This window comes from Xenopus laevis, chromosome 8S (assembly GCF_017654675.1).
Source record: "Xenopus laevis strain J_2021 chromosome 8S, Xenopus_laevis_v10.1, whole genome shotgun sequence".
Classification (NCBI taxonomy): domain Eukaryota; kingdom Metazoa; phylum Chordata; class Amphibia; order Anura; family Pipidae; genus Xenopus; species Xenopus laevis.
This window is the reverse complement of record NC_054386.1, coordinates 12291358-12311913: the sequence shown is the minus strand read 5'-3', so window position 1 is coordinate 12311913 and position 20556 is coordinate 12291358. Positions and strand designations below refer to the sequence as shown.

The following is a 20556-nucleotide window of genomic DNA, read 5'->3' as shown; positions in this document are numbered from 1 at the left end:
GTGTCGAAGTCGAAGTTTTGTAAAGAGACAGTACTACGATTTTCGAATGGTCAAATTTGTGATGTATTTTCAATTCGAATCAAAGTCGAATTTGGCCTATTCGATGGTCGAAGTACCCAAAAATTACTTCGAAATTCAACGTTTTTTAATTCTAATATTCACTTTGACCATTGATAAATCTGCCCCTATGTGTAAGAACTGAAATTATTATATTCTACAGATCTTGTTTGTTATCCACTATATAACCATGTGACCCAAAGCCCTTGAATGGCTGTCCTCTTGGCTACACTGTAACTTGTTTACTATATTAAGGTACACACACATTTTGGGGTTATTTCCTAAACTTCGAATGCAAAAATCACGAAAATTTTTAGATTTTTTTTTTATATATAAAATCTGACTTTTAAAAAAACTGAATTTTTCGGGAATTTATTAAACACCAGATGGAAAAGTCAGAATCAGAAAATTTGGCATCTTAGACCTGCCGAGGTTGCATATAACTTAATGGGACAAGTCCCAATGATTTTTTGATGTGCGCTGGGTTTTCAGCAATACCCCTAAGTTTTCGGAGTTTCCGGGCAAAATTCTGAGTTTTCAGGTGAAAAATCTGAAAAAAACCATGAAAATCGGTATTTTCAGGAAAGTGTATTAATAAATAAGCCCAAAAAACCCGTGTGGATTTGAGTTTGAGTTTTTTTCAGAAAATATTGAGATAAATTCGGACTTTGATAAATAACCCCCTTAGTATCAGTGAAATATAACAGTATAGCTGATATAAAAGGCATAGAAAACCCTTTCATTATTTTTATATCCAGTCCTTTAATAATTTGTAAATGATGTCCGATATCAAATATGATGTATTTTAAGCAATATTTCACTTTTTCTACAATATAAATACTTTTCCATGTAACAATAACTGTGTTGTGTATTATTATTTGTCATCCCCAGTATAATTGATATTTACGCAGCAGAGATATTGTGTGTTATTCATTCTCATTTTACTGTTCCATCCTTTAGAATGTTTAATTAGTTTCCCCTCAAATAATGACATATGCAGATATATTTTAAGTCTGAAGCAGAACTTGTTGCGATATAGCAGGTTCAATAATTCAAACTGAGCATGAATTATTCACAATTTTTAAATGATGTCACATTACAAAAACTCAGCAAAAAAGAAAAAAAAGAAAATATAATTCAACATTATAACACAATTAGTAAGAGTGAAAGCCTAATCATTCTTTTAGTGGAAAACTCCAAGTATAGGGAATAACGATATAACAGATTGGAGCAGAAATGCATGAAAGTCCTGAAATTTAGGGAAAGAGCCGAAACCTTAACAGATAAAGTAATTCTCAGTGGCTATTTACTTTATAGCGTGCTTGAAAATGGTGATGGGGGGGGGGGGTTCAACCCTTAGAACTGTTTAGCATGTATTACTAAGAAAGTGATATTAAAGCAATCTTTATTAGGATAATATCTTTGCATGCTATCTGATGATAACCATGGACCTGGACATAACTTTTGTAGGTCTGTTGTCTGTCAATTAGTGGCCAGAACATCATCTGATTTGTTATTTTTCCTACTTCAATCCTACAATTTAAACCTCAATTTTAATTTTAGATAATTGCATTAAAACGTACAATCGATATCCGAACAATCGCTGTACGATAAATATAATCTGAACGTGTATGGGCAGCTTAAGAAGGACCCTGAATATATGTGATACTTAGGGGCAGATTCACTAACTTCGAGTGAAGGATTCGAATGAAAAAAATTCGAATTTCGAAGTATTTTTTGGGTACTTCGACCATCGAATTGGTTAAATTCGTTCGAATTCGAACGAAATCGAACGAATCGAAGTAAAAATCGTTCGACTATTCGACCATTCGATAGTCGAAGTACTTTCCCTTTAAAAAAAACTTCGACCCCCTACTTCGGCAGATAAAACCTACCGAAGTCAATGTTAGCCTATGGGGAAGGTCCCCATAGGTTTGCTAACCTTTTTTTGATCGAAGGATTTTCCTTCGATCGTTGGATTAAAATCGTTCGAATCGTTCGATTCGAAGGATTTAATCGTTCGATCGAATGAAAAATCCTTCGATCGATCGATCGCAGGATTAGCGCTAAATCCTTCGACTTCGATATTCGAAGTCGAAGGATTTCAATTCGAGGGTCGAATTTCGAAGTATTTTTAACTTCGAAATACGACCCTTAATGAATCTGCCCCTTAAAGTCAGGCTTAAACCAAAAAAAGTCCAAAAACCACTGGTCTAGGAATAATCAGTAGATAAACTCAAAAGTACTTTTTCTCTTTTTCAGCAAATGTGCATTCAAAAGGAAAAGTTCTGTTATTCATATCAGACCAACATGGGAGTCTTGGCTTGCATTAATCCTGCCTAATAAAATATTTGTTAATAAAAAACATTAGGAATGCACCGAATCCACTATTTTGGATTTGGCCGAACCCCTAAATCCTTCGTGAAAGATTCAGCCGAGTACCGGATGCAAATCCTAATTTGCATATGCAAATTATGGGCGGGAAGGGGAAAACATTTTCCCTGTTTTGCGACAAAAAGTCAGGCAATTTCCCTCCCCTCCCTAATTTGCATAGGCAAATTTGAATTCGGTTTGGCTGGGCAGAAGGATTTAGGCAAATCCGAATCCTGCTAAAAAGGTGAATCCTGAACCGAAACCTGGATTCCCTAAAAACATTCACTGATGATGATTATACTTACTTTCCCCATAAGATCTGCTGTGATTCCCCAGTTAGTTTACTTATTTTGTGTTTAATTTTCAATAGTTTTATTAACGTTTCTGAGTTGTACAGAATGAACATCAAAATAAAGTTTGCATTTTTGATGTAAAAAACTACCATTTAAAGGAGAACTCAACCCCCCAATTAACCCCGTCCTACTAACCTAGATAGTCCCCTCTCCCTGCTTCCCCCCTCATACTTCAACAGCCCTGAAAATGTCCCTAAAATATTTCTCACCTATCAGTGTAGAGTAAGCGCAGCAGAGCTTGTGGGTGGCATCTTCCAGATCTTCGGATTTCTTCGGGTCCTCTTCGGCAATTTTTGGCGCATGCGCAGTCGGTACGAACAAGAAGAATGCTCCAACTGCGCATGCGCCATTATGGAGCTCTATTGGAGATGATCGGCGATACAGAATATGGTGTCCACAAGCTTCACTGCTCTTACATAGGTGAGAAATATTTTAGGGACATTTTCAGGGCTATTGAGGTATGTGGGAGGGGAGCACGGGGGGCTATCTAGGTTAGTAGGTAGGGGCTTTTCTTAATTGGGGGGTTGAGTTCTCCTTTTAGAAAGGGAGGAAAGGAAAAGTAGGAAACAAAAGCAACGGTTACCTAACCTTAAAGTGGTAAACCGTAGAAGAAAAGTAAACATGGTCTCTCATCAAAAATCCAAAGTAAAGGAAGTTTTCTGCAAAACTACATTATACCTTGGAGGTCCTAAAATAAACAATCTCAGAGGATTAAGGACAATAAAGATTTAGGGTTAGTTCACACAAGGAGATTCAGGGAGATTTTGTCGCCTGGCAACTAATCGCCACTACCTCCGTGTGTCTTCCCATCCACTATAATGAAAAGTCGTCTGCGATAGAGCACACGCGGCGCATCGTTTTCCAAAGTCGCCCGAAGTTTCCTCATGAGGGAGGACACACCATTATAGTGGATGGGAAGACACGCGGAGGCAGTTCGGGGGGATTGTCACCTAGTAGAAGAGGCAATTAGTCGCAAACATTTCGAAATTTGTAATCAATTTTTCATGATTATCTAAAAGTATGCTAGTTAGCTTTACTGTTGAACATAATCAATTTTATGTTTGATTATGAAGTGAGTTTAATTTATGTTTGAAGTGAGAAATAGGAATAGATCTTGTAAGATGGGGAGGGGTTGCCAAGAATTGGTGCTGCAGGAACAGTCTGCGAGAAAAGTTTAGCAGGATACTTATTTTTGTCCCAAATACCAAGAGAATGGGCCAATAAAAAAGGATCGGTAAAGTTGGGGCAATGGAAGAATGCAGTCCATAGACGTACACACAGTGAGGTTGGATGTAACCGAATACGAATACACTAAAAGCCAAAGATATTTAGGGGGCTATTTATCAAAGGTCGAATTTTAGAGTAATGTGAATTTTTTAAAACTCGAATAAATTATTTACAATTCAAATGGTATGTTATTTATGAAAAAATTAGAACGTCTAAAATTCAATCGAATAGTCCCGGCCCAAAAACTTGAATCAAATTCAAATCGAGTTTTCCTTTGGAAATTTTTTTTTATGTTTTTTTGACGTGCAAATTTTTTTTCTCCCATTGGAGTCTATGCGGTGTCATTTTCGCAGCAAAACTTGCCAGAACTTTGGCTCATCAATACTATTAACAAATAATTCAAGGGACCTCTGCCATTAACTTCTACATGACCTTGGCAGGTTTTAGGTGATGATCACTGATGAATATTCGAACTGGAATTGTTTCCAGGGTCGAGTTGTGATAAATCTCACAATCTAATTCAAATTCGAGTTAGTGCTTTTAAATTCGAAATTGTGAATTTTGACCAAAACAAATTTGAAAATTCGAATTTAACATCCGAACCTTAGTAAATCTGACCCTTAATGTGCTTTTTTTAATATCATTTGCTGATTTTCAAATACTTTAACTCCCATTATTCTTGCTAGAAAGTTTTAGCCAGCTGTATCTTTCCTGCTACAGTCTCAGTTTCTAGTGCACAGCCTCACGGAGAATGTCATTTTGCGTGAGTTTTAGATGCAGCTTCAGGGCTGCAGACGTTTTTTTCCAGTGGGGTGTAGCCCATAGCACAAAATGTTTCTGTCAATTATATTGGATGTGCGAAGCAGCATGCTGCACAATGGCAATATATTATGTTTGCTCTATTTAGAACAAATTATCAGCCAGCTTACAGCCCAAGTGGAATGCTGCTTCTGGGCATATTAAAACCTTACACAATTTAATTTTAGTATATTTACAAAACACTAAATAAGATACATAGTATCCAACAAAATCTTTGTATTTATACAGTTCTGACAACTTCTCAACAATATCATTATATTGTTTGTGAATCCGAACACTTGAGTACAGGCAGTCCCCGGGTTCCATAAGAGATAGGGTTTGTAGGTTTGTTCTTAAATGGCATGTAAAGGCAAAAAAATAAAATCCCATTTTTACTTTCTTTAATGAAAAAGAAACCTATCTCCTATATACTTTTACTGTATGCAGTGAATTTCTCCCTTCATTTACTGCTGTGGATAGGAATTGTCAGACAGTCCCTAACTGCTCTGCAGGGAAACAATCATACTTATGAACAGCAGGGGGAGCCTGAACATTTCCTTTTGCCCATTAAAGCATCCTTGTAGATGAAAGGGAATCCTGATTGACTATACGTAGTCACCCATGGTTTGCTATGGTTACACAGTTATTAGGACTCAAGTATCACACATGTAGCCTGCTCAGCTAGAGTTGCGAGTATACGAATCCCTTGTATTCTGCTTCAGGGTTAAATAGTACATGCAGCCGGTCACAACAACAAAACCCACTGCACATACAGTATATTGCTTTGTTATGATTCTAAATCAAGTATTTGTGCCAAATGTGTATAATCCTATTTTTTCCACCTACCCTATCAATCTAGCCAGCATCTCCCACAATTACAGTTGCATAGCAACCAACAATTCACATTCCCTCATCTAGGAACATAAACTATAAGGTACAGATATTTAGTAAGTAATGCTCAAATTAGGATTAGGGTAGAGTACTAACACTCAGGGGCACATTTACTATGGGTCGAAAATCGAGGGTTAATTAACCCTCGATATTCGACAATCGAAGTTAAATCCTTTGAATATCGAAATCGAAGGATTTACCGTAATTCGTTCGACCGAACGATCGAAGGAAAAATCGATTAAATCCTTTGAATCGAACGATTCGAAGGATTTTAATTCATCGAACGATTTTCCTTCGATCACAAATTGGTTATAAAGCCTATGGAGACCTTCCCCATAGGCTAACATTGGTGCTCGGTAGGTTTTAGGTGGTGAAGTAGGTGGTCGAAGTTTTTTTTAAAGAGACAGTACTTCGACTATCGAATGGTCGAATAGTCGAACGATTTTTAGTTCGAAACGCTCCATTCGAAGTCAAAGTCGTGGTCGAAGTAGCCAATTCGATGGTCGAAGTAGCCAAAAAAAACTTAGAAATTCAAAGTTTTTTTCCTTCTTATCCTTCACTCGAGCTAAGTAAATGTGCCCCTCAAAGTCACAAAGAAATTAGGCCGCTCTAAATTCACCATTAATCTGTTATATTTAATGCAGCTCCATTTAATATCCCGAGTGCTCCGCCACCGGTGTTCCCACTGTAATTAGACATGCTCAGAGAAAATGAAAAAGGCGGCACTCTGGATAAAAGGATGGTGGTTCATTTACAGATCACATCACCTGATGCGTTTCGAGAGCAACTCCCTTAAAGGAGAATTCAACCCTACTCACATTTTCTAAGTAATACACAAGTATGAATTGGGATTGAGGGCCCCAGCTGAAATGCTTACTCAGGCTGGCACTTACCTTTACTGAGTCTATGTTACAGCATCGTTTTTCAAAATCAGCCTGTGCCGGAGTGGATACAATGCAAACGCAGAGGTATTTTGGGGTCAGACAGGGTCATTTGCCATGCCACGAAGCTGGCTTTAGATGTGGAGGACAAAACTAGTGAGGTAAAAAGAGGGTTGAATTCTCCTTTAATCATAGGCCTATGATTTAGGGAGTTGCTTCAGAAACGCATCAGGTAATATGATCTGTTACAATTAATCACCATCCATTTATCCAGAGTGCCACCTTTTTCATTTTCTCTGAGGGTAGAGCACTGCTGCAAATTCACCTGTTATCATGCCTCCAACTCCTAATTCCTATGGCTATAATGTACAAGCTAACATCCCGAGCTTTGCATCTTGTAATGTGCCCTGCAGTGGGTGTGACTGTGGTGTAAAGTGTGACTTCAACCAATTTGTAGATAACTGGCTTTGTATGTCTAATGGGAGTAGTAAGTGGGCACAACCTTTATGTCTTGGGGAAATGAAAAATTTAAATATTTTGCAGAACACACCTGAACTTGGAAAGTCATTTCTGTAGTCCATCATCCTATGTATATAGTAAAATACAGAAAAATATGTGTCTGTTACAGGTGTCTATATACTAAAAACAAAGAAAATTAAGTTGATTCTTACTGTTTCCCCTCCCTTCAACTACTACACTCATTTGGAAGCCTTTAATTTTGGTTAGATTTTAGAATGAGTTCTTTTACAGATTTATCTGGCCTTTCCAATTCACCATCCTCAAAAGAAAAGTTTTGAGCAAAAGTAGTTGAACAATCCCTGGCCAATATTATTCCCAAACCCACATTTGAGGCAAACGACGTAGGTGTAACACTCATGCCTTTTAATAAAGTGCTGTGTGAAAGTTTGTGAACCCTTTAAAAATGTCTATATTTTTACATGAATGTGACCTAAAATATCATCTGATTTTCAAACAAGTCCTAAAAGTGGATGAAGAAAACCCAGTTAAAAAAATTAAACAAAAATGATAATATTTGGTGATGTATTTATTGAAAAAAAAAGATCCAGTAAGTAATCATGAATCATGCTCTCAGTATTTGGTGTGACCCCCTTGTGCAGCAATAACTGCAACTAAACATTTGCGGCAGCTGTTGATCAGTCCTGCACATCAACTCTGAGGCATTTTAGCCCATTGCTTCATACAAAACAGCTTCAGCTCTTGGATGTTGGTGGGTTTCCTCACATGAACTGCTCACTATGTCTTTCCACAACATTTCAGTTGTTGAATGAAATGAAACACATGCAGTTTGTTAATATTGCCTTACAGCTGTTGATTCTTCATCTACTTTGTTTAAGACTATATCCACATTAATGGTGGTAGCACACCATTAGTGGTGCTCACTGCATATATATCACTCATATGTGAAAAATGTAAGTCATATTAAAACATACCCTTAAAACCAGATGCCACCTCCTCCCCTGTGGATAACACAGCACCCCCAGCACATGATTATACACCTTAGGGGCCCCTAACAACAGTTTCAAAATGATAATCCCCAGAACAAACCTTACCATGCTCACATCCCACAGTCACACTAGGGCACACACACAGGGAGCATTGGGCAGGCAGAGTATGACACACACAGGGAGCATAGGGCAGGCAGAGTATGACACACACAGGGAGCATAGGGCAGACATAGTATGGCACACACAGGGAGCATAAGGCAGGCACAGCATGGCACACACAGGGAGCATAGGGCAGGCAGAGTATGGCACACATAGGGGGCATAGGGCAGGCAGAGTATGGCACACACAGGCAGCACATGGCATGCAGAGTACATCACACATATGAGAGCATAGGACAGGCAGAGTATGGCACACACAGGGAGCATAGGGCAGGCAGAGTATGACACACACAGGGAGCATAGGGCAGACATAGTATGGCACACACAGGGAGCATAGGGCAGGCAGAGTATGGCACACACAGGGAGCATAGGGCAGGCAGAGTATGACACACACAGGGAGCATAGGGCAGACATAGTATGGCACACACAGGGAGCATAAGGCAGGCACAGCATGGCACACACAGGGAGCATAGGGCAGGCAGAGTATGGCACACATAGGGGGCATAGGGCAGGCAGAGTATGGCACACACAGGCAGCACATGGCATGCAGAGTACATCACACATATGAGAGCATAGGACAGGCAGAGTATGGCACACACTGGGAGCATAGGGCAGGCAGAGTATGGCGCACACTGGGAGCATAAGGCAAGCAGAGTATGGCACACACACACACACACAGGGAGCATAGGGCAGGCACCTCATGGCACACACAGGGAGCATAGGGCAGGCAGAGTGTGGCACACATACAGGGAGCATAATGCAGGCAGAATAGAGCAGGAGACCAGGGGAAACCAATCAGGATCAATCTAAGATGAATAGTTCATACTGTGCTACATACAGTGACACAAAACTGGTGACCCTCCAGCAGTTTGTTCTGAGGTGTGAACATGTAGGCAACTGAGTCTGGGTTTGTGAATAGTACAGGGCTTTGTGGGTGTGAACAATAGAGGTGTTACAGGTGTGAATGCAGGAGTTTGAATTTGAAATTTACATAATGCAGTACTGATACCTTTTAAAGCTTACACGAGGGAAGCAGTCACAGCAGGCAGACTTTCATGTGTGGGGCCACAAATAGGGATGTAGCGAACTGTTCTGCTGCGAACTAGTTCGCGCAAACTTCGACCGTTCGCGTCCGCCGAATGTTCGCGAACGTTTGGGAACGTTCGCATTTTGAGTTCGCGTTCGATTCGAATACAAGTCGTTCGACCATTCGAATTCCTTCGACCGCAAAAATCGAACAATTTCCATTCGTTCGAACGATTGTAAGCATTCGATCGAATGAAAAGCATTCGATCGAATGGCTTCGATCGTTCGATTCGAATGAAAATCCTTCGATCGAATGATTAAAATCCTTCGATCGTTCGAATCGAACGATTTTAGCGGGTGTTCGAAGTTCGCGAACTGTTCGCGAACGTTCGCATTTTTTGCCGGTGTTCGCGAACGGCGTTCGCGAACACCAAATCGGAGGTTCGCTACATCCCTAGCCACAAAAAGGAGGATTTGTAGGCTGGATGCGGCCAACGTGCCGCTAGTTAGACAGCAGTGTTCTAGGTAATGAAAAAAAATTCTCTCTCCATAAAGTGTACTTGTGTTTTTAGAGGAATTCTTTTTTGCCTGGATCAGATTCATTATTCTGTCTTTGTGAAGCTGTGATATGTAACAGAGAACAGTTCCTTTCAACCAGTTTCCATCCGGAACACAGTGTTCACTTGAATTGTTTTTTTTTTGCTAAAATCTGTGTGTTGGTTGGATTTAAGGTCTCACCAAGCTCCCTGCCTTTGTTGTGACAGCAGTTGTCATTGCACAGCTGTTCCACCCATATAAGGAAAGAGGACTTATCATCCAATTAAGATCTGTAGATGTTTTTCTGCCCTTTCTGCTTCTTTAATGCATGCCTTGGTTCAACATCCTTATTATTAGGAATACTATGCACACAAGTGTTCAGCGCTTCAAGCTGCCATTTTTAGACAGTGAGCGTAAAGAAGGATTGTTCTTGGCACAACTATAACAAGTATGCCACTTGATTGCTCTGAATTTCTTTCATAAAACCCATCTGCAGTAGTCAGTAGCACATCTGCTACATTATTTAGAATAAAAGTCTCAAACACATAAATGTACAGATCTTTATGGGGCACATTTACAAAGCTCGAGTGAAGGATTCGAATTTAAAAAACTTCGAATTTCGAAGTGTTTTTTGGGCTACTTCGACCATCGAATGGGCTACTTCGACCTTCGACTACTACTTCGACTTCGAATCGAACGATTCGAACTAAAAATCGTTCGACTATTCGACCATCCGATAGTCGAAGTACTGTCTCTTTAAGAAAAACTTCGACCCCCTACTTCGGCAGCTAAAAGCTACCGAAGTCAATGTTAGCCTATGGGGAAGGTCCCCATAGGCTTGCCTGAGATTTTTTTGATCGAAGGATATTCCTTCGATCGTTGTATTAAAATCCTTCGAATCGTTCGATTCGAAGGATTTAATCGTTCGTTCGTTCGATCGAATGAATAATCCTTCGATCGATCGATCGCAGGATTTGCGCTAAATCGTTCGACTTCGATATTCGAAGTCGAACGATTTTAGTTCCCAGTCGAATATCGAGGGTTAATTAACCCTCGATATTCGACCCATAGTAAATCTGCCCCTAAGTGTTTAGTAGTCTCACACCTCATTCCAAACTTTAGGTGGAGGAACACAGGGAGTAAGGACACAGCATTCTCAATGCAGAGGTACAGAAGGTGCAACGATATGGCATTAAAGGGCATGTCAACCCAAAAAATAATTGTTTTTGCCTAATAAAAGAAAACATTATTCGAAGCAACTTTGCAATATACATTCATTACATATTTTCTATGTTTTTTTTAATGTTATTTGTATATGTAATTAATATATGTTATTTGTAAATGTATTGCTACTGAAAGCAGTGTTTGTCCCTTTCTATTTTCTGGCCTGTTGGCTTTAGCTTTTTGAAATAATGTAACATAAACCAACGGATTAACAGACCTGTCTTGCTGGAGGAGACTGCCTTTTGCAACAGTTTAAAAAGTAACAACCAGGAGTTAAGCAAATGCTGCTTTCAGTTGCAATTACATTAATAAATCATTTTTAAAGCACTAACGATTTTTAATAAATTCAAATTGGAAAGTCGCTTATAATTTTTTTGTGAATAACATAGAACTATAGAAATGTGCGTGCTGTTTGTAGCCTTTATACTGTTTTCAGCCTAGACAAAGACGTACCTGGAATTGCTGTGATTAAGGGGTGTGTAAAGGAATAAAACAAGGGCTTATCCTAAGGCTTTCAAACTCTTTCCTCCTACTACTCATATTTTCTTTGGGGTGGGGGGTATACTGAATGCTACCCTATAAGAATAAATCAGTGGCTATGTCTGTTATAAATAGATTTCTGTAAAGAACAGGGACATGTCACCGATCTGCGCAGATATGCAGTTTGCCATGGTTTTTATAGAAAATGCATTTTAAAGTCAGCAAAAAGGCTGTGTTTGCATCAAGGCTTCCCTTGCTCATACAAGGCAGACAGCAGAATCTCAGCCATATTAACACTACAGGGAATATACTTTCCTGCAAGCTTCTCTGCCTCTGACTTGGCAGTCAGTCTTTACCGGATTACCTGGGGCACATTCAGCAGTTTACACGACTCCTAGGAATAAGGGCTGGCTCCCCGGTGCTTTGGGCTAGCTATAGCGAGTGCATTATTATTTGTTTGTCTCCACAATTCTAATTTATGGACTCGCACATTCCTTTTTACCTTTTAAATAAAAGGAATTGATGTCAGTGGGATGAGATTTCTGTGTTTTTATACAGTTCTGTAATGCACAAAGCTTTCCTAGGCACGGATTTTATTTGTATTTTAGAGGTATCACAATGGCAAAAGCAGAGTCGAGACTTTTTATATCCTGTAAAAGCCTCTGTAAGAGACAGGTTTGAAGGGTTATGCTTTCTTTTCACTAAAAGAATGTGTAAACTATAAGACTCATCCAGGGGTGTATCTACAGAGGAAGCAGACCCTGTGGCTGCAGGGGGGCCCAAGAAGTATAGGGGGCCCCTGAGACCCTAATTAAATTGGTAAAACAGGACAACCTCTGCATATTTGGGGGGCCCTAAAATTAATTTGCTGAGGGGCCCAATAACATCTAGTTATGCCACTGGCTTCATCAATTTAAAGACGTGAGGGATCAACCCTAAAACAGACAGACCATTAGTAGCTATGGCAAAACCGACTGTTTTAAAGAGCCAGGGACCTAAATGTTTATGGCACAGGGTGACTTGCATGAAAACTAACTGGAAGCACAAGTATTGGTGCTTTTCAGCCTAAGAATGTACTATCATTTAATATATCATTTAATATATAATAATAGTATTATAAAACACTAAAGCCATGAATATCTTGTAAATTATATCCTTATAAATGGTGAGTTCTGATGTCATTTCTGTCACATGACTCACCGAAACTTGTGTATTATAATAAAGTACCCCCAGTTGCAAAATATGAGGATATTAGAAGTTACCTTGGAGTTCCATGACCTGTATCGAAACACTCAGCCTTCGGCCTCATGTTTTTATATGGTCATGAAACTCCTCGGTAACTGATAATATCCTTCTATTTTACAAGAGGGGGTACTTTATTCACTATATAATTAACAAACCTGGTTTAGCAATAGGAATAGAAAAGTCTAGTCTGTTGACCTTTCTGTAGCAGCAGCATATATTTATGAAACTACCAGTTTTCTGCAGCTCAACATCTGGGTGCACACACACTGAAGTATTTCACATATACATGTATCCAGACAAAGTTTCTCTACAGCCCTCCTGCTAATATTTCAATATCTTCCCTTGAACCAAAATTGCACACATTACATTGCAAAACTGGCATATTAGGATGCTGTGCACATTGCTACTTTGGTTTATAAAGTCATTCTAATCCATCTAAACCTATTGATACTTAGACCATGAATATGTGAGTTTATGCACTGTAGCCACAACAGGAAACATTTTGGCCATAAAATTGGCCACATTTTTGGAAGCAGGAGGCCTACTAACACCTGTAACCATGGTGAGTCCAACACTGTATACTCAGATATTACCCATAGTGTTAATGTTTAATGTTGTTCAACTATTATTTATTCTAATGTTCCTGTGCTTTGATTTTATTGTTCTATTAAGTTTCTTGCAGGGAAACCAATGAAGCCTAGACTGTGACAATTTTGGCTGTAGTAGATGCAAGTAGAGTTGCCTGTGATAGTGACAGTGTAGGTCAAGAGTACTAGTTAGTGGCTCGGTCAGTGACACATGTCCAGAAGGGTCATGTGCTGGTGTAGATTATAAACTTAGGCCTTCCAACAGTGTGTTTTCCAACCAATGGAAAGGTGCATGCACTGCCTCCTGGGGGAGTGAGGCTCAACTAATAAGGGAACCAACAGTTGGGGTCACAGACATCAAAAGAGATTGCATTGCTATAGTAGTTGGGGCTTCTCCATGTGGACATGAACTAGCAAGACAACTTCTGCAGACAGTGCTGCCAAACAAAGGAAAGATTATGGGTTCACCTGGGTCATTACCCAAATACTATGGAAAACACTCCCTCAACAGTGAGCGGTATTGGAAAACCTTTCAGCCCTATACTTGGAAGTAAAAACTGCTCCAGGAAGTGTTGGATGAGGGAGACAGAGCCTATATTGCTGGTTAAAAAAAAAACAGATGAGAGCGGGGATTTATGGAGCGTGTGTAGGAGATAAAACTGTTAGACTGTTGGATGATGATGTTATATTTTCTCATACCTTTGTAGACTTATCAGCACTTAGATCCTGTGTTACCTTGGCTTGAAAATAGTGCATTGTGTTTGCTCTAATATTAGCCTACACTGGTTATACCCTACCATTTTGCTTGAACACAGATTGAAGTTTAGAAGATCTGATGTGCTGGTCAGTAAAGAAAACATCAGCCCCAACTTCAGACATGTCGAACTAAACCTGGACAGTACAATTAAACATTGCTATTAGCCATGACCAGGGCTACAGTGGGATGAGCTTGAGGAGAAGGGAGGCCAGCTGTATTGGAGGACTGAGTAGGGCTGGGAGCAACAGGAGGTGTGGAAGTTGACAGGAGTGTGTTGGCTGATGTATAAAACAGGCGTCTAAGGGTAAGGGCACACGTGAAGATTCGGGGATATTTAGTCGCCTAGGAGATAAATCAACTCTACTTTGGGGCAACTAATCTCTACGAACTGCCTCCCGCCGGCTAGAATCTAAATTGCCTGGAGGATGTGACTTTCAGTGCTTCGTTTTCCGAAGTTGCCCGAAGTTTCTTCGTGAGGCAACTTTGGAAAACGAAGTGCTCCTAGTGCCATCCCGTCGGCGACAGGGACGTAACTACCGGGGGAGCAGGGGGTGCAAATGGGCCAGGGCCCGCACACCCGCAGGGCCCCCCCGGAAGATCGTGCGCGCTGCAGCCGGCTGGAGTCGGCTGCAGCGGCACAGTATAATCGCGCACACGAGGGTGGGGGCGGGCCCGTCTGCACGGCTCACACCAGGGCCCGCCCCCACCAAGTTCAGGGAGATTACTCGCCCCAAAGAAGAGGCGATATATCGCCGGCGACTAAATCTCCCTGAATCTTCATGTGTGCCCTTACCCTTAAGGAAAAACAAAGTTGTATAAAAAAAATAAAAAAAAATGAATATGTTTATAGATGAGATCATACTACATGTATAGCAGGGAAAACAAGTGAGGCTTGTATGTACAGAGCTGCTGTCGAAGGAAATCCATACAGCAGCAACATTAATTAAGATATATAGTATTAACACTAATTTTACTGGGAATTTAAGCTCGCAGGTTATTATATAATAAAAATACTTCCCACATGCCTTTTATTCGTAAATGACTAAGGAGAACAATGACTATAATACTGATACACAGAGAGAACCATTAATGCTGGAGAAACATTATCATTTTCTATAATATACTATATAGCCCCACAGCACACTTCCTTGTAAAGCCATTAGGTTTGTTTGCTTTTTGTTTGCTACGGAACGTTTCATACAGCTCTTTGTTAAAAACCCTGACTTTGTTTCTCGTGATAATGGCTAAGAATTCAAAAGGCATGATATTTCTGTTTCCATCATCATTTTCGAAGCCCTTATTTCTGGAAAACACAAATGAAGCCCTAGATTTGAAGTCAAGTGTGGTGCATCTCCTGAGACCCACATTGTCAAAGAAAGCATTAACCGTCATTTCCCGAGAATACAATTCTTCATAAAAACAGAATGCCTTGCGTAGACAAAACCCACAGTATGGCCACTAACAATGTTTCTAGCTGCTTTTTTTTTATTTATTTATTTATTTTTACTAAGAACCTCTGTTAAATGCTCATCTCAGCCTAAAAATATGGGTAATATACATAGGTCTATGTTCTATTCAAAACTACAGTTTAGCACAGCAGGCTTGGTGTAAGAATTATTTTTACTTAATTCTTTATATTTAATCTGCATCCACCTTTCTTGTCAACAAAGCTGTTGCCCTTAAACATACCCTGGTGAGACAATGTGTATGTCACAGTAATACAAAGCTAGATTTTTTTATTTGTAGCACTGACAATCGACCCTTTCCCTCCTACTACTACTGGGCTGACTACTAGTTTATTACCACTGCAGAGCCTAGCGTGAGCAATCTGGAACATGGTGGGCGTGAACAGGATTGATTGCCTTATTACGGATACTGATTGCAAAAACAACATTCATTACATAGCACAACAGGACTGGCAGTTACAGTATGTTATAGAAGGGAATGTATGGCCACTTCTTTACAATGTGACAATCACGCATGTGGGGAAACACACAGTACCACATTACTATATTCAGTTGTGTTCAGAATAATAGCACGGTGTTTAAAAAGTGAATAAAGATGAAAATCCTTATAATAGCTTTTATTTCCATACAGGCAAATGCATTGGGAACACTGCACATTCTATTCCAAATCAAAACAAAGAAAATGTATCAAATTTGTGTTTCTCCTTTACAGAAAGTGAAGAAAAGGGAAATATTAGGCTGTTCCAAAAAATAGCAGTGTCTGAATTCTTCTTTATAAACTCAAACATTCACTGTATAAACTGAAAAATGTTTCAAGATTTTGCTTTCCTTTGAAACACTGAACTAATATTTAGTTGTATAACGAGTGTTTCTGAGAACTGCTGCACATCTGTGTTGTATGGAGTCCACCAACTTCTGGCACCTGTTACATTCCACAATTCTTCTGCATTTCTTGGTTTTGTCTCACAAACAGCATTTTTGATGTCACCCCACAAGTTTTTTATTGGATTAAGGTCTAGGGATTGGGCTGGTCACTCCATAACATCAATCTTGTTGGTCTGGAACCAAGATATTGCTTGTTTACTGGTGTGTTTGGGATCATTATCTTGTTGAAACCCCCATTTCAAGGGTATTTCCTCTTCAGCATAAGGCAACATGACCTCTTCAGGTATTTGATGTACTGAAATTGATCCATGATCCCTGGTATGTGATCAAGCCCAACACCATAGTATGAGAAACATCCCCATATCATGATGCTTGTGCCACCGGCACATAATTAATGATTTAATTACACAGAATCAGCAGCATACATGTCATGACTGTTGGGTCTGTTGGCTTTCCATGACTCTACTACACCTACTAGTAAATTATTTGCCATGTAGAAGTATAATTTCTACCAAAAACAGTGATTGATCGGGTTAGTGATGCCGGACTTCTATTATTCTGAACACAACTGCTAGAGAGAGAAGGCATGTACGTAGAAATACAGTCTGGGTTCTTAATATAAGTATATATTGGGGGGAAAAACTTTATGCATTAGTGTGTAGACAGGACCAATGTTTCAGCTCAGATTTACAGCTATAGTTCCAAAAAAGGAAACAAAATTAAGCCCCATTCACCAAAGCTATTGAACCAATAGCCATCATGTAACTAGTGAACAGCTACGCAGTGGAAATTGTGCACAAAAGAAACATGTAGTAGATGCATAACAGAAATACAAATATAAAGAAGACAACAAGACAAAAAGCACATAGAAGAAAGTAGCCATAGTAAAGTGCTATGCATCCACAGAGTGGTCACCAAAAGACCAAATAATACTATATTGCAATGTATGTAGAATGTGGAAAGCTTTATATGCGCTCTACACCAATAGGCACAGCACATTTGCATTTACAGAATCTGGAACCACAGTCAAACGGACTAGGAAAACCTTCAGTGTGAATGTGTTTGGTTAATGGTAAAGTCCAAGTGCAACTTCATTAATGTTGACGTATCAGGCACCATTGTGTCAAGTGCAATGTCCCCTTGTGACCACAACAACACTGGTTATCCTATTGCAAGTTCTATGAATCCACCACTCTTGGGCTGATGAGATACTAGATAAACATTTGTTCAGAAAGGAGCAAATACGGTTCTGTGTTTCAGTTACATTTCTCCCTACGATTCAGCAAAAATGTGGTTGCCGGAAAGAGATGAGCCTGACGCAACTGCAGCCAATGTGTCAAAACTGAATTTTCTATATCTGTTTGTATCATGTCCAGGGTTTGGTGTGCGAGAGTGATGTGTGCCCCCTGTTCTTTTGGTGTAACTGCATTGGGTCGATAGATTGCTCTGGGATCACTTTAGATTACTTTAGCTTTGGATATTATGCTTGTCCAAGAAATCATCTAAGCCACTCTTAAAAGGGTGGTTATCCTTTGAAGTAACTTTTAGTATGTTATAGAATTCTTAGCAATTTTGCAATTGGTCTTCATTATTTATGTTTTACTTTTTTTAGTTATTTGACCTTCCCAGCTTTCAAATGGGGGTCGCTGACCCCGTCTAAAAAAACAAATGCTCTTCAAGGCTACAAATGTATTGTTATTGCTCGAGTTTATTACTCATCTTTCTATTCAGGCCTCTCCCATTCATATTACAGTCTCTTATTGAAATCAGTGCATGGTTGCTAGGGTAATTTAGACCCCAGCAACCAGATTGCTGAAATTGCTAAATAACTCAAAAACCACAAATAATAAAAAAATGAAAGCCAACTGCAAATTGTCTCAGAATATCACTCCCTACATCATACTAAAATTTTATGTAAAGGTGAACAACCCCTTTGAAGGCTTTAACATCATCCGGCAGGGCATTCCACAACCTAATAAAAATAACTTTAAAATCATTTGTAGTCAGTGTATATAGTAAAGTAGCTTACAATAGTGTACTGCAAAAATGCAGTTGAAAGGAGAGTCCCTTTAACACAGATGTGCAATGATGTTTAATATTTTTCTACTTCAATGCATTTTTGGGGTGATGTAAACCCCCCTCAAATCATGTTTCTTTTATGAGCCTTAATTCTTCCGTTGACTAAACTACATTATTTAATTTTTATCCCTTTTCCCCTTTAGTCATCAAGAGAAATGTAAACAAAGAAAAACAATGACAACAATGGAAACTGCAGCGCTGTAAATTTTTGCTGAATAAAATCCGTGTGGATTGATGTATTTCAGCCTGTAAATAAACCAAAAAAACTTGAAATATAAAAACTTACCATTCTATGTAATTTCTCCTCAAGCTCCTGATTTATCCTTTGTAAAGACAAGTAATTGGTCTGTATTCTGAAAGACAGGGCACAGCATGGTTATCTTCCTTCCTGTAAGGCATATTTTTGGTTTTTCTACTTGTTTAGCTATGTTATTCTTTAACTACTCCAACCTCTTCTCATTATGTACTTCTTTTACAGATGCGTAATGTCATAATGACCAAATCCAAGGGAAAATAGACATAGTACAATTGTAAGTATTTTATTTCTGTTAGAAAAAGTCTTCGTTTAGAAAAGAGAATAAAATACATAATATATCGCTGAGGATAGAGGGCAGCTAATGAATAAAATCATGTTGGAAAAGAGACAATTTTCCAAGTGTTTGAACCATCTGTTTTATAGTTAAAGAGATGCTTTGTACAATGATAGAAAATGTAAATCTAAGCAACTTTCCAATGTTCATTCATTAAAATAGATTTTTGTATTTGGATATATAATTGCTATGCCTGGCTGACCGATTACATTGTTGGCATTCCTGACTCTGACTCCTGAAACAATGTAGCAGAATCCAGCTGATTAACAGACCTGGGGGAGAATGGTTCCTTTAAGGGTAGGACTCCACGAGCGATTTTGTCGCGATCCGACAATCATGTTGCGTCAGATCAACGCTGCGACACCATGCGACAATTCTATCTCTTACCTTATTTTTGTCGCCTGCGACAATTCGCATGCGTTTTGTCGGATCGCAACAAAATCGCTCGTGGAGTCCTACCCTACAAGCCAGACTCTCGTTAGGCAAAAACTTTTTGGCCGAGATCCCTCCGTGATGCAACTTCGGGCAACTATGGAAAACGCATCTCCGCGTGTGCTTTAGCGCAGGCGACTTTTCATTATAGCCTATGGGAAAACACGCTGAGGCAGTTTGGGGAGATTGTCGCACAGAAGACGAGGTGATTAGTCGCCAGGCGACATAATCTCCCCGAATCTCCTCGTGTGAACTAACCCTAATGTGGTACAATAGAGAGAGCAAGCGAGACATTGGCCTGAATAGCATTAGATTGCCAAGGGTGTGATAACCCAGTGCAGAGTGTTGTGGAACTGGAAGAATGCGCACAGAGATGCCAGACTGGAGGGTAGAAGTCAGCTTATTCCTGGCTGTTCTCTCCACACTCTCTGCTCCTTCCTTTTCACTTCCTCTACCTGTGTCCAACCTTTCTCATTATTCCACCCAGTGCTAAGCTACTAATGCATCTTAAAATGAACATTTATAATTCTTACAAGAATGGATGGAACAACATTACAAAGGGTGGGAGAGCAAAATAAAAGTATTGGTAACATAAAAGCAGCTCAGTTGTATAATAGCAAAGCACAGAATGCAGTTTATAGGAAAACTCTCCCCCTGAACATTGCAGGTCTCTATAAATGCAGTCAGCGCTGTATTAGTGAAGGCTGCCATAGTTTAGAGTCCTGCATGGGGTTGGGTAACTGTGGTTGCCCATGGAATACCCGAAATGTGATCAAGTTTTGGCAGGATTAAACTTGCCCACTTTGCAGGTGGCAGCGGGTACTCGATCTAGGGTTGCCACCTGTCCGGTTTTGACCCGGACTGCCCAGTATTTTGAACGGCTGTCGGGGTCAAAACTTCAATCAAGGGAATCCTGCCTGGTTTTTCTTATTCGGAAAATCGGGGAAGATTCTCTTGATTGACACGGCGATTGTCCAATCCCCAATTGCCACGTCATAGATGGTAAAAGTGGGTACAGGTCAGACTTAGGGGCCAATTCACCAA

General features: G+C 39.6%; 1 protein-coding gene across 3 annotated transcripts in view; it reads right to left on the bottom strand.

Annotated features, from left to right (window-relative positions):
* The window catches only part of LOC108700476 (brain-enriched guanylate kinase-associated protein), a 97610-nt gene that overhangs the window by 9015 nt on the left and 68039 nt on the right, over positions 1-20556 (bottom strand). For all 3 annotated transcript variants that reach the window (XM_041574924.1, XM_041574925.1, XM_018233683.2), the window contains one exon: positions 18777-18843. In XM_041574924.1, coding sequence (XP_041430858.1) covers positions 18777-18843 — 67 coding nt within the window. The remainder of the gene's footprint in view (positions 1-18776; positions 18844-20556) is intronic.